Source organism: Cetorhinus maximus, unplaced genomic scaffold, assembly GCF_964194155.1.
Source record: "Cetorhinus maximus unplaced genomic scaffold, sCetMax3.hap1.1 HAP1_SCAFFOLD_1251, whole genome shotgun sequence".
Taxonomy (NCBI): Eukaryota; Metazoa; Chordata; class Chondrichthyes; order Lamniformes; family Cetorhinidae; genus Cetorhinus; species Cetorhinus maximus.
The window spans coordinates 28,417-42,910 of NW_027597193.1; the positions used below are offsets into that span (position 1 = coordinate 28,417).

At 49.0% G+C, this 14,494-nt stretch overlaps 1 protein-coding gene across 1 annotated transcript; it reads left to right on the forward strand.

The window, feature by feature from the left end:
• The first annotated feature begins 6,777 nt into the window (after positions 1-6,777).
• LOC144675971 (protein BTG3-like) lies at positions 6,778-12,329 on the forward strand. Its single transcript, XM_078536489.1, has 4 exons — positions 6,778-6,959; positions 9,919-10,056; positions 10,713-10,920; positions 12,126-12,329. The coding sequence occupies exons 1-4, from the start codon at positions 6,787-6,789 to the stop codon at positions 12,327-12,329; spliced, it is 723 nt and encodes a 240-aa protein (XP_078392615.1). The 5' UTR covers positions 6,778-6,786.
• The last annotated feature ends 2,165 nt before the right edge of the window (positions 12,330-14,494 follow it).

The window sequence follows — 14,494 nt, forward strand, 5'->3', positions numbered from 1 at the left end:
GCCCTCTAACCCCACCAAGTGCCAGTCTGCAATTTGTTCCCATGTTTTGCTTTCAGAGAGGCACTGACCCCTTGTTCTGCTATTAACACCTACTGATGTCTGACCTTCAGGCCATTATTAACACCTGCTTTCGTCTTTAACACAATCATTAGCACTCCATTTCTCTTGTGTCCAACACATCTTTGTCAAATCTCACCTGATCTCTCACCTATCTCTGAACTTCTATTTTGTTCCACCCAGCCCCCACTCTCTTAAACAGTATTAAAAAAACCCAACACATTTCTAAAACAAAAACAGAAATACCTGGAAAAACTTTCTCCAGGTATTCCTGTTTTTGTTTTGGATTTCCAGCATCCACAGTTCTTTCCTTTGACCATCACATTTCTACATCTCTTCAGCTCTGGAGAAGAGCCATACGGACTTAAAATGTTAACTCTGTCTTTTCTCTGCGCAGCGCACTGACAAACCTCCTGAGTTTTTCTAGCACGTTCTGTTTCTGCCAGGAGACACGTTGGATGTGCCCCCAAATCTGGTGCGAATACTGGGGGTTGGCCAGAATATCGGGAGCGCCCCCCACCCAGTAACATTTAATGATTTGAGGTTGTCTCGGTCGGTCTGTTCCCTTTCTAGTGTTCACTTCTTAAACAGTTAAATCCTCAAGACAGCGGTGATGTCAACTCTGGAGGTTGGATGAGATGGAACTCAGTTCAACGTACATCCTGGGTACCGTGTAATATAACTCACACGGAAAAGGTAGACAATATACCAGGGAACAGCTCCCTTAAGCTCAGAAGTCACAGGACAGTCGGGAGTCCAACATCTACAGACACCTTGTCGGATCAGCTCCAGCCTACAATAAGCCAGGCTGTCTGAATCGATAACTGTAATCGTCACTATACGATTGATGCCTGAGTAATAACCTTGCATTTGGACTATACACTCGAGCCTGAATCACGGGGAGTTATTTAACTGCGTGCGCAGGTTTCCCCCAACACCTTCAGAGTGCAAATAAGACCACACAGTGGAAGTTACCCCCGCAGGTTAGCAAGGCAAGGCAAAAATCAAACCAAAAACTAGGGATTATTACTGGAGGGATAGAATTGAAAAGTAGAGAAGTCACATTAAGCCTGCATCAAAACTTGGTTGCACTGCACTGAGATTACCACGAGCAGTTCTGGTCACCATATTACAGAAAGGACATCGAGATACTGGAGAGGGAAGATTTACAATGATGATCCCAGAAATGTGAGGGTAAACTCACATGAGTTTATATGAGGACAGGATGGACGGGCTGGGTCTTTGTTCTCTAGAAAAGAGAAGGCTGAGGGGGGTGACCTCATCGAGGTATTTAAAATTCAGAAAGGTTTGGATGGAGTGGATACAGAGGGAGTGTTTCCTCTGGTGGGAGGGGAGACCAGAACTAGGGGTCATCCATATAAGATCGTCACTAATAAATCCAATGGGGAATTCCGGAGAAACGTCTTTACCCAGAGAGTGGGGGGAATGTGGAACTCGCTCCCACATGGAGTGGTCGAAGTGAATAGTGTCGATGTAGTTAAGGGTGAAGCAGGATAAACACATGAGGAAGAAAGGAATAGAAGGATATGGGGATGGGGTGAGATGGCGAGGGGGGGCGGGATGAGGCTCGTGTGGAGCAGAAACAGCAGCACGGAGCAGATGGGCTGAATGGCCTGTTTCTGTGCCGCATATATGAAATCCTGTGTCATCAAATCCTGTCTATGTCACTGTACAAAGGGCCTTCTCTTATCCAGGAGTAACGGAGCTAGTTTTAATTCTGTTCCCCTTGGGATCAAACCCCAGGTTTTCCACAAAATGAAACCAGTGACCAGGCTGACATCAATAAATTCCTTTAAATGTACAATTGAGGCTCTGTCCATGGTGTCAAGATAAGGCAATGGCAGAGAGTGTGGGGATGAGGTGGAATTGAAGAGAGAGGGAGCCTCCTCACTAACACTGTGCCTTTGTGGAAGATACCCTTGGTTGTGTACACATGCATATGTAGGATTAAGATTGACCTAAACTCATGGTAAACAAAGGACTTGCATTTCTCTAGCGCCTTTCCCCACCTCAGGACATCCCGAAGCATTTCACAGGCAATGAAGGATTTCTTTTGCAGTGAGCTCACTGTTATAAGAAACACAGAAGCACACAGCAAGATCCCACAAACAGCAATGTGATTATGACCCCAGACCATCTGCTTTTTTACTGATGTTGTTGGAGGTGTCAATATTGGCCCCCAGGAAACCAGGAGAGCTCCCTCCTGCTCTTCTTCCAAATAGAGGCCATGGGATGTTTTCCACTCACCTGAGAGGGCAGACGGGGGTTTAATGTCTCATCTGAAAGATGACAAATCTGACAAGACAGCGTTTCCTTGGTACAGGCCCTCCGACAGTGCAGCACTCCCTCAGTACTGACCCTCCGACAGTGCAGCACTTGCTCAGTACTGACCCTCCGGCAGTGCGGCACTCCCTCAGTACTGACCCTCCTACAGTGCGGCACTCCCTCAGTACTGACTCTCCGACAGTGCGGCACTCCCTAAGTACTGACGGTGTGCTGAAGTACGGAGGGTCAGTACTGAGGGGGTGCTGCACTGTCGGAGGGTCAGTACTGAGGGGGTGCTGCACTGTCGGAGGGTCAGTACTGAGTGGGTGCTGCACTGTCGGAGGGTCAGTACTGAGGGGCTGCTGCACTGCCTGAGGTGCCGTCTTTCAGATGAGACATTAAAGCTGGGCCCCGTCTGCCGTCTCAGGTGGGTGTAAAAGATCCCATGGGCATTATGTTTAAGAAGAGTGGGTGGGGGGGGGGGGGGTTCTCCCCATGTCCTGGAACCAAAACCACTAAAAAGAAACTGATGACCTGGGTTATCCTCAGATTGATGAAGGATCTTGCTGTGTGCAAATTGGCTACCGGCTTCCCTGCATTACAACAGTGAGCAGAGTTCAGAAATTAAAGCACTTCATTGTTTGGGGCCATAAAGCGCGATGGGACGCCCTGAGGCGGTGAGCGGCGCTAGATAAATGCATGTCCCCCTTTCACTTATTCTTGCTGCTTAACAGTGTCGAAGGCGCCTTTAAGAAGTGGGCGGGGCGCGGCTGACGTCAACCCCTGCCTTGTATGGTCATTGATGTGTGTCGGAAGGGACGTCCTCTCGTTGGCTGGGGACACAGTTTGAATCATCTTCTTGATGTAAATTTCTGGGAATGAGTGAGAGCAGTTTGATAAAATCTCTCACACATTTTGCAGCCACAAGTCTGGACGTGAATCGAGGAGGCGAAAGCATCTCTGGTGAGTAGAGATTTAAATATATATAATATATATATGTAGACATATATTAGTGAACAAAACAACAGGATATAAGTTTAGAAAAGTTTTTCAGAAGTTGGCCTTAAACTTTTTCCTGCCAGAGAAGTGTTGGTTTGCAATTGGCTATCAAATGGTAAGTAACCTGGTTACTTACATCTGTAAGTCTCTTTTTTTTTAAACCATGTTGCAGGAGAAAATATCTTTTTTCAGAGTTAGTTGGTGAGCTTTTTAAAGTTGTGCCTGTTGATGGAAGGTGCCACAATCACTTTTTCTTCCGAACTGAACTTTGACCGGCACACGAAACAAAAACAGAAAATAGCTGGGAAAACCCATCAAGTCTGAGCACATCTCTGGCGAGAGAGAGAGAGAGAGATCAAGAGTTAACGTTTCGGGCCAGCGGGTCAGTTTAATGTGCTGTGTCCCAACGCTGAATACAAACTCTCTGTCTCTGCCGCCACGGGTTGATTTTAGGGACCATCGAACAATCGGCACTGTCTCCAGGAGAGGAGGTTGGGGGACATAAGCAGAATTGATGGCCGCGTTAGAGGAATGATATACTTTCTCAGTGGGGGAGTGGGTTTCGTTAAGGCACAGTTCATGGTTCAGCACCTCCCCACTTTTTTTTTTAGAAAAGGTGATGTTTTTGAGATGGTCCCTTAGGTGAACACGTGGATTTGGTTTCCAGTTTTGAAGTTTATAACTGTGCTGCTTGTAGTTTGTAAGAGTGATTGATTGATTCATTCGGGATCACTCAGGGTGGATGGGTTGCTGCCAGCTCTGGTGGGTGGGGGTCGGGGGATGGGGGCGCGGGTCTGAAGAGTTCGAAATGAAAGTTAGATATTGGTGTGTGTTTGGGGAATCCCAATTTTTGAGTCCAGGAGAGTGTGTGTGTGAGAGAGAGAGAGAGCGTGTGTGTGTGTGAGAGAGTATGTGTGTGAGAGAGAGAGAGAGCGTGTGTGTGTGTGAGAGAGAGAATGTGTGTGAGAGAGAGAGAGAGCGTGTGTGTGTGTGAGAGAGAGAATGTGTGTGAGAGAGAGAGAGAGCGTGTGTGTGAGAGAGATGTGTGTGAGAGAGTGTGTGAGAGAGTGTGTGTGAGAGAGAGAGAGCGTGTGTGTGTGAGAGAGAGTGTGTGTGAGAGAGAGATGTGTGTGAGAGAGAGAGTGTGCATGTGTGTGAGAGAGTATGTGTGTGTGTGAGAGAGAGATGTGTGTGTGTGAGAGAGAGAGCGTGTGTGTGTGTGAGAGAGATGTGTGTGAGAGAGGAAGCGTGTGTGTGTGAGAGAGAGATGTGTGTGAGAGAGAGCGTGTGTGTGTGAGAGAGAGTGTGTGTGAGGGAGAGAGCGTGTGTACGTGTGAGAGAGAGTATGTGTGTGTGTGAGAGAGAGCGTGTGTGTGTGTGAGAGAGTGTGTACGTGTGAGAGAGTGTGTATGTGTGTGAGAGAGAGTGTGTGGGAGAGGCTATGTGTGTGTGTGAGAGAGTGTGTATGTGTGTGAGAGAGATGTGTGTGAGAGAGAGAGCGTGTGTGTGAGAGAGTGAGAGTGTGTGTATGTGTGTGAGAGAGTATGTGTGTGTGAGAGAGAGAGAGTGTTTATTAAATTTCTTCTATTTGATGCTGTAGTTTTTGGAGTTATTTTCTCCCAGGGAGGAACAGGAGAGATTTGGTTTTCTGTTACTCGGCCCCTCAGGAAGTGTTAGCTCCGCCCTGCAATTGGAAAAACAAAAATGCCCCCGTGTGACCTGAAGACTGAGGGTAGTTGCGGTTTCTGTGGGGCCTGTAATGGACACTGGGGGAGGATGTTTGATATGGACACCTTCCTGGACAGTGGCACCAGAGTTACTCAGGGAAAGTAGCGCTTTTCCCCACCTCAGGACGTCCCAAAGCCTTTCCCAGCTAACGAAGGACCTTTTTGTTGTGTGTGAGCTCACTGTTGTAATGTAGGAAACGCAGACAATTTACGCACAGCAAGATCCCACAAACAGCAATGTGATAATGACTCAGATCATCTGGGTTTTTTTTTTAGTGATGTTGTTTAAGGGATAAATATTGGCCCCAGGACCACGGGGAGAACTCCCCCCACCACCACCCCCACCCCACCCCCTGCTCTTCTTCCAAATAGTGGCCGTGGGATCTCCCCGCGACGCCTCCCTTGGCCGAATGTCAGTCTGGATTGTGAGCTCCTGGTCTTTGTACTGGGAGGCTGGTGCGCACAACCCTGTGAGTCAGAAGTAAGTGTGCGACGGACTGAGACACTGACTCACTTTGCTGGGCCGACAGGGCTTCCACGGAGCTTGAGTCTCCGAATCCACCGCAGTTAGAAACAAAACAACATGTTTACAAAAATCAGCTGTTTCACCTGAGGACAGTTTTAACAATCTGAAGGATGGCAGACTTCAGTGCAATTTGGATGTGAGATTGACTCTCACTTTTACTGTTTTACGCTCGGACATTGAATGCAAAGTGTTCTGTCCGAGAGAGGGATGTCCTTCTCCTGCTGTGTGACTATGAACAACATCTGGAGTAAGGACTGGCTCCTTGTCCCTGTCTCCACGTCCTCCCATTTACCTTTATAACGTTTTCCGTTTTAATGTTGTGGGGCTAATATTCACCCCCCCCCCCCTCCCCCCCACCTCAATGAATATCGCTGTCAAATAAAAATCGGATCTGGGTCACTATCGCATTGTCCTTTGTGGGATCTTGCTGTGCGCAAATTGACTTTTGCTTTTCCCCCCATTACGATGGTGACCCCCACTTCATAAATGGAAGGGAGTCATTTGGCTGTGAGGCTCTTTGGGATATCTTGCAGCGGTTAAAGGCGTTACAGAAATGTGAGTTCTTCACCGGATATACAGCAGGCCATTCGGCCCATCTGCTCCGTGCCGGTGTTGCTGCTCCACACGAACCTCCTCCCACCCACCCCCCTCTCTCCATCTCACCCCATCACCCTATCCTTCCATTCCTTTCTCCCTCATGTGTTTATCCAGCTTCCCCCTAAAACACATCGATACTATTCACCTCCACCACTCCCTGTGGGAGCGAGTTCCACATTCTCCCCACTCTCTGGGTAAAGAGGTTTCTCCTGAATTCCCCATTGGGTTTATTAGTGATGATCTTATATCGATGGTCCCTAGTTCTGGTCTCCCCCACACACAAGAGGAAACAGTCTGTCTGTATCCAGGTGCGTGTTCCAGAAGGGTCTTGTCAGCAATGCCTACCACAGTCAAATAGCTCGCCAGCCAGCACTAATGTGGGCGGGGGCAGGTAAAAGAGTTGCTGGTGGTGGGGGTGGGATGTTGTTGACACAAAGGGGTCATTCCAGCAGCCAGACCATGATCTCTATATTCCATCACCCTTCTCCCCACCCCCCTCCCTCACCCAACCCCAACATCCCCGACTGTAACACACTCTGAACAGGTTAATCTCTAAACACCCCCACCTTCCCCCCGCAGATACACCAGGAGACGATGAAGGAGGAGATCGGAGCCGGAGTGTCCTTCCTGGTCAGCTTGGTCAGGAATCGCAGCAGGCTACATCAGGAAAAGATCGAGGAGTTTGGGGAGAAGCTCACTGCGATACTGTACCGAAAATACCAGAATCACTGGTACCCAGCCAATCCCAGCAAAGGACAAGCATATAGGTAAGCAAACAGCAGAGCCGCCCAGTACAATGGCTAGAATATTATAGCACAGAAACGGGCCATTCAGCCCATCTGCTCCGTGCCAGTGTTTCTGCTCCACACGAGCCTCCTCCCACCCCCTGTTCATCTCACCCCATCACCATATCCTTCTATTCCTTGCCCCCCACCCCCCCATGTTTTTATCCAGCTTCCCCCTGAAAGAGCATAAAATATTGGACAGCACACCAGGGAGGACCCTCCTCACTATTTCTTGCATTGCGCTGAGGGACATTGTCCATCCACTTGCGAGAGCAGATGGAACAAGTCCTGGGTTTGAGTCTCCACCCCAGAGACTTCAGCCCCATAATCCAGGCCGACACTCCACAGTGCCAGTGCCGAGGGGGCGCCGCGCTGTCAGAGGGTCGGTGCCAAAGGAGATGCTGGCCTTCAGGTGAAACTTTAAACCAAAGTTCCCGTCTGCCTCCTTGGTGGGTGTAAATGATCCCACGGCCACTATTTGGAAGTGGAGAAGGGGGAAGGTCCTGGGGCCAATATTTACCCCTCAACCAACATCACTAAAAAAACAGATGATCTGGGTCATTATCACATTAATGTTTGTGGGAGCTTGCTGTGCACAAATTGGCCGCCACGTCTCCGACATTACACAGTGAACATACTTTTGAATAAGTATTTCATTGGCTGTGAAAGGTTTTGGGACATCCTGGGGTGGTGAAGGCGCCAGAGAAATGCAAGTCTTCGTTTTGAAAAAAGCAAAAAAAACTGCGGATGCTGGAAATCCAAAACAAAAATAAAAATACCTGGAATAACTCAGCAGGTCTGGCAGCATCTGCGGAGAGGAAAACAGTTAACGTTTCGAGTCCGTATGATTCTTCAACAGAACTAAGGAAAAATAGAAAAGAGGTGAAATATATGTTGGTTTAAGAGGGGGTGGGACAGGTACAGCTGGATAGAGGGCCAGTGATAAGGTGGAGATAACCAAAAGATGTCATGGACTAAAGGGCAAAGAGGTGGTGACGGTGGTGATATTATTTTAGGAATGTGCTAATGGGGACATTAAGGGTAGAAAGCAGGACGAGCAAGGTACCAGGTAGCCCTAGTGGGGGTGGGGTGGGGGGAAGGGATCGAAATAGGCTAGAAGGTAAGAGATAAAACAATTGATGGAAATAAACTTAAAAATAATGGAAATAGTGGGAAAAGAAAAATCTATATAAATTATTGGAGAAAAGGGGGATCGGAAAGGCGGTGGGGATGGGGGAGAGAGTTCATTGATTGTCTTTGTTTTGAAAGTTGCTCGAAGTTGTCCCTGCAATACCGCCGTTTCCCCACCTGGTGGCGCCGCTGCTCAGTTTTAAATTTGGATGAGCAGCTGAACCGCTTAAAGCCCCTTTAAAGCTGAGACAATGAAATTTTAGGGGCATCTTAAAGGAAGGGAGATAGAGGTGGAGAGGTCTCGGGAGGGAATTCCAGAGTTTAGGGCCCCAGGCAGCTGAAGGCACGGCCACCAATGGTGGAGCGATGGAAATCAGGGGATGCTCAAGGGGCTGCAATTGGAGGAAGGCAGAGATTTTGGAGGGTTGTCGGCCTGGAGGAGGTTACAGAGATAGGGAGGGTTATAGAAACTTGGAGGAAGTTACAGAGATAGGGAGGGTTGTAGGGGCTGGAGGAGGTTACAGAGATAGGGAGGGTTATAGAAACTTGGAGGAAGTTACAGAGATAGATAGGGTTGTAGGGGCTGGAGGAGGTTACAGAGATAGGGAGGGTTGTAGGGGCTGGAGGAGGTTACAGAGATAGGGAGGGTTTTAGGGGCTGGAGGAGGTTACAGAGATAGGGAGGGTTGTCAGGCTGGAGGAGGTTACAGAGATAGGGAGGGTTATAGAAACTTGGAGGAGATTACAGAGATAGGGAGGGTTGTAGGGGCTGGAGGAGGTTACAGAGATAGGGATGGTTGTAGGGGCTGGAGGTGGTTACAGAGATAGGGAGGGTTGTAGGGGCTGGTGGAGGTTATAGAGATAGGGAGGGTTGTAAGGGCTGGAGGAGGTTACAGAGATATGGAGGGTTGTGGGGGCTGGAGGAGGTTACAGAGATGGGGAGGGTTGTAGGGGCTGGAGGAGGTTACAGAGATAGGGAGGGTTGTAGGGACTGGAGGAGTTTACAGAGATAGGGAGGGTAGTAGGAACTGGAGGAGGTTACAGAGATAGGGAGGGTTGTAGGGACTGGAGGAGGTTACAGAGATAAGGAAGGTTGTAGGGACTTGAGGAGGTTACAGAGATAAGGAGGGTTGTAGGGGCTGGTGGAGGTTACAGGGATAGAGAGGGTTATAGAAGCTGGAGGAGGTTACAGAGATAGGGAGGGTTGTAGGGACTGGAGGAGGTTACAGAGATGGGGAGGGTTGTAGGGACTGGAGGAGGTTACAGAGATAGGGAGGGTTGTAGGGACTGGAGGAGGTTACAGAGATAGGGAGAGTTGTAGGGGCTGGAGGAGGTTACAGAGATGGGGAGGGTTGTGGGGACTGGAGGAGGTTACAGAGATAGGGAGGGTTGTAGGGACTGGAGGAGGTTACAGAGATAGGGAGTGTTGTAGGGACTGGAGGAGGTTACAGAGATAGGGAGAGTTGTGGGGACTGGAGGAGGTTACAGAGATAGGGAGGGTTGTAGGGACTGGAGGAGGTTACAGAGATAGGGAGGGTTGTAGGGACTGGAGGAGGTTACAGAGATGGGGAGGGTTGTAGGGACTGGAGGAGGTTACAGAAATAGGGAGGGTTGTGGGGACAGTTTTGAAAACAAGGATGAAAGTTTTAAAATGGAGGCGTTGTTGGACTGGGAGCTAATGTATGTCAGTGAGTGACGGGGTGAAGGCTGAACAGGACTTGGTACAACTTGGGAAAAGGGCCAGTAGGGTTCTGGATGGTCTAATGTCTGTCCTCTTGGATCGTTCAGTATATTTTTTCTCTCCCTGGTAGATGCATTCGGATAAACAGGAAACATAAAGCAGACCCATCCTTGTTGCTCGCTTGTCAAGACTGTGATCTGGAATATAACCAGTTGAGACTGCCCAAAGAGATTACGTTGTGGATTGATCCCCAGGAGGTGTGCTGCAGGTAAGTCTTCACCTGGACGGTTTAGCAACACAGTCACCGCAGAGACAAACACAAGGAGCTCATCTGGAGAATTGTGTCCGATTCCGACTGCCTCACACTTTAGGAGGGAAGGCGAGGCCTTGGGGAGGGTGAGGGGGAGATTGACTCGAATGGCGCCAGGGAAGAGGGACTTCAGTTCATGTGGAGAGACTGGGGAAGCTGGGATTGTTCTCCTTAGAGCAGAGAAGGTTAAGGGGGAGATTGAATCGAGACGTTCAAAATCATGAGGGGGTTTGGATAGAGTCAATAAGGAGAAAGTGTTTCCAGTGGCAGGAGGGTCGGTAACCAGAGGGACACAGATTGAAGGGAATCGGAACCAGAGGGGGAGATGAGAATTTTTTTTACACAGCCAGTTGTTGTGATCTGGAAGGCGCTGCCTGAAAGGGGGGTGGAAGCAGATTCAACAGGAACTTCCAAAGGGGGAATTGTGTCTGTCTGTCTCTCTCTCTCACTGCTGTGCTCTCTGTCTCTCCTTCACTGTACGGTAAACCTTCCCTCGGCTGTGTTCTGCCAGTTTGTGTGGGTGTTTGTTGTTTATACCAGGTTGTTAGTGGCTGTGTCTCGCGTGTTGCTGCCTGACCCGATTCCCACTAAATCTTCATTTGAAATTCCTGCAGGTGTAGTGATGGGAGTCTGCCTTTCACTGTCGCTCAGTTTGGACAAGACTCCAGGAGGGCGGCGTCGTTAGACTCTGAGCAAGGCAGCGCGTCCTCGGAGTGCAGCACACCTGACTGCCACTCGGAGACTTCGTCAGATGAAGGGGAACATGCCAAAGGTCAAACAGTGAAGGAAACTGCAGCAAATACAGCTGAAGCTACTGGCAAGGTAAAGAGAATATTGAGCACCCAGTGCTGGGAGGGGCGGAGTGAATGATTTCAATACTCTCCGGGCCGATCTCCCACCTTCTACCCCTGGAAACTCATCAAAAACTCAACTGCCCCCAGACCCAACTCACATTGAGTCCCGTTCACCCATCACTATCCTGTCGCTCACTGACCTACACTGGCTCCTGGTCCAGCAACACCTCCGTTTTTAAAAAAAAATTTCATCCTTATTTCAAATCCTTCCTCACCCCTCCCTATTTCTATAAACCCCTGGAACCCTCCCTATCTCCGTAATCTCCACCAGCCCCTACAACCCTATCTCTGTAACCTCCTCCAGCACCTACAACCCTCCCTATTACCATAACCTCCTCCAGCCCCAACCCTCCCTATCTCCGTAATCTCCACCAGCCCCTACAACCCTATCTCTGTAACCTCCTCCAGCCCCTACAACCCTATCTCTGTAACCTCCTCCAGCCCCTACAACCCTATCTCTGTAACCTCCTCCAGCAACTACAACCCTCCCTATCACCATAACCTCCTCCAGCCCCAACCCTCCCTATCACCATAACCTCCTCCAGCCCCAACCATCCCTATCTCTGTAACCTCCTCCAGCCCCTACAACCCTATCTCTGTAACTTTTTCCAACCCCTACAACCCTCCCTATCTCTGTAACCTCCTCCAGCCCCTACAACCCTATCTCTGTAACCCCCTCCAGCCCCTACAACCCTCCCTATCTCCGTAATCTCCTCCAGCCCCTACAACCCTCCCTATCTCTGTAACCTCTTCCAGCCCCTACAACCCTCCGAGATCTCTGAGCTCCTCCAATTCCGGCCTCTTGACCATCCCCCGCTTCCCATCGCTCTGCCATTGGCGGCCATGTCTTCAGCTGCCTGGGGGCCCTAAACTCTGGAATTCCCTCCCTAAACTCACTCACTCCCTCCCGAACACAGTCTGTCTCTCTTTCTATCTGTGGGAACTGGCTGTGCAATAGTTGGCTGCCCACATTTCCTCTATTCACAACAGTGACCACACTTCACATAAATTACTTCATTGGCTGTGAAACACTTTGGGACGTCCTGAGGTGGGGAAAGGTGCTAGAGAAATGCAGATCCTTGCACGTGGCCTGTGGAGACGGGGCTGGGGATTAAATGGAGCTTGTGTGTGTGATTTGTCATGTTTAATTGATTCAATAATTTTTTCCCTTAGGTTTCTGGAAGTTTCTCCCAGTGCACTGCTGCGTGGCCTCTGTACCCTCACAAGCCGGTGCAGTATGCCACATTCTACCAACCCGTCCACCTCATCAGCTACTACTTGATACCCGGAATGGACAAGGCCCTGCAACCTCCCCCAGGCTTCCTCCTGCCTCAGGTGCAGGCCCACTGCTCGAAGATCGGCAAAAGGCACAAGTGATGAAGGTCCTGGCTAGCAGAGGGTTCGGATACCTCGCTCACACTGAGCTGTGCCAACCCTGTGCTTAACTGCTCCATTCTAACACCCATGGGCATGTTTGCAAGTGGCTGAGCTGTGTGTGTGTGTGAGCGCGGTGTGTGTGTGTGAGCGAGGTGTGTGAGTGTGAATGAGTCAGAGAGAAATGTTGCTGTATATAACATTCACTACTCACGTGTGTGTGTAAGGCCCACACTGCCTATGTGTGTTTGTCGGGTTTACACTGCTGCTCCTGTGGGTCTGTGTATACTTTATATATAATTGAAGCCGTCTCTGTATTATAAATCTGTACTAAAAACTCAGGTATCTTTGAAAATATGAGGTGTGTCCACATTGCCTGACAGGTGATTGTTATTTATCATGTTTACAGGGGGAGTGTGTGAAATACCCCAGAGTCTCTGTTAATATGTATTTGTTAAATTATCATCTATCTGGCTTGTGGAATATTTAATGTTTTTGCACTTTTATTTTATTTGCTGCTGCTGATCACTCTCCATTCGCTCCCGTTCAAATCTCAGAGCCTCTCTTGAGTAAGAAACTTAGCTGTGATGCTTATCATAGCCAAATAGCCCATCAACATCCACTGAGTGAGGCTCCAGAAGGTGCCTGGCGAATGGATTGCTGAAGACATTAGGACAAACTCTAGCACTCAAAAGAGTGTGTTTTCTGTGCAATATATATTGGGCAATTTAAATTTTTTAAATCCAAAAATTGTTTAAAAGGGATTTGGGGAATTGTTTCCTGAGGATGAGATGTTGAGGAACAACTCTGGATCCCTGGGATTTTTTAGCTGTTCTTCCTTAATGTGGGAATAGTTATTCCCATGTTCTTGTATCTTTCTCCCAGGTTAGGGTAAGGGTCCCTATCTCTGAATGGCCTCCTGAATGAGCTTGCTGTGTTAATTCACACCAAAGGCCGCAGTGTGTTAACACAGTGATCCTCTGGTCTGCTGTCCTGCTGCCATTGCCCATTCCCACCCTCAAACAGTGACTTGTGTTTCCACCCCAGTAACCCAGGGACACAAGCTCCCCAGTGGGGCGAGTGGAAGCCCCTTACCCAGACCCTCACCCAGTTCATGTCTCTCCAAGTCTTTACAGATATTGGAGAAAAATCACAGCGGACCAAAACAGTGTTACTGCTCCCCAACTGGTGAATGGGAGAAACTTTTATAAAACTCAGTATTTATTGACCGTCAGTTAAGCGCGAGTTAAATGGCTTATTCTGAATGTCTCATTAAATTTCTTTTTTCTTTTGTGTAAAATAAATTAAACCATTTTGTTCAAACAACATTCCCAGGGTGATGTGAGTTTCTGTAAAGATTGGAATACTGATTTCCTCCTTTTGGACAACTCCTTGTGTTCATCAGCTGAGGCACTTTGGGACTTTCATGGAACAATACTGGTCACTCGTTAGGGTGGGGGAGGGAGTGGGATTTTTTAATTCATTCATGTGGGCGTCATTGGCCGGGCCAGCATTTATTGCCCGTCACTAATTGCCCCTTTAGCAGGTGGTGATGAGCTGCCTCCTTGAACTGCTGCAGTCCATGTGGTGTAGGTACACCCACAGTGCTGTCAGGGAGGGAGCTCCAGGATTTTGACCCAGCGACAGTGAAGGAACGGCCGATGGATTTGCAAGTCAGGATGGTGAGTGGCTTGGAGGGGAAATTCCAGGTGGTGGTGTTCCCATCTATCTGCTGCCCTTGTCCTTCTAGATGGTAGTGGTGGTGGGTTTGGAAGGTGCTGTCTAAGGAGCCTTGGTGAGTTTCTCCAGTACATCTTGTAGATGGTACACACACTGCTGCTACAGTGCGTCGGTGGTGGAGAAAGTGAACATTTGTGGATGGGGTGCCAATCAAGCAGGGCTGCTTTGTCCTGGATGGTGTTGAGCTTCTTGAGTGTTGTGGGAGCTGCACTCATCCAGGGCAAGTGGGGAATATTCCATCAGAGACTCCTGACTTGTGCCTTGAAGATGGTGGACAGGCTTTGAGGAGTCAGGAGGTGAGTTACTCACCGCAGGATTCCCAGCCCCTGGCTTGCTCTTGTAGCCACAGTGTTTATATGCTATTCCAGTTCAGTTTCTGGGTGGAGAGAAGGCACCATTTTCTCCCCAATTCCAGGGTTGGAGGACAT

Coding starts and splice junctions, on each gene's coding strand:
- LOC144675971 (XM_078536489.1), top strand. CDS start 6,787: ATGAAGGAGGAGATCGGAGCCGGAGTGTCCTTCCTGGTCAGCTTGGTC. Junction 6,960..9,918: donor AGCAAAGGACAAGCATATAG/GTAAGCAAACAG, acceptor TCTCCCTGGTAG/ATGCATTCGGATAAACAGGA. Junction 10,921..12,125: donor CAGCTGAAGCTACTGGCAAG/GTAAAGAGAATA, acceptor TTTTTCCCTTAG/GTTTCTGGAAGTTTCTCCCA.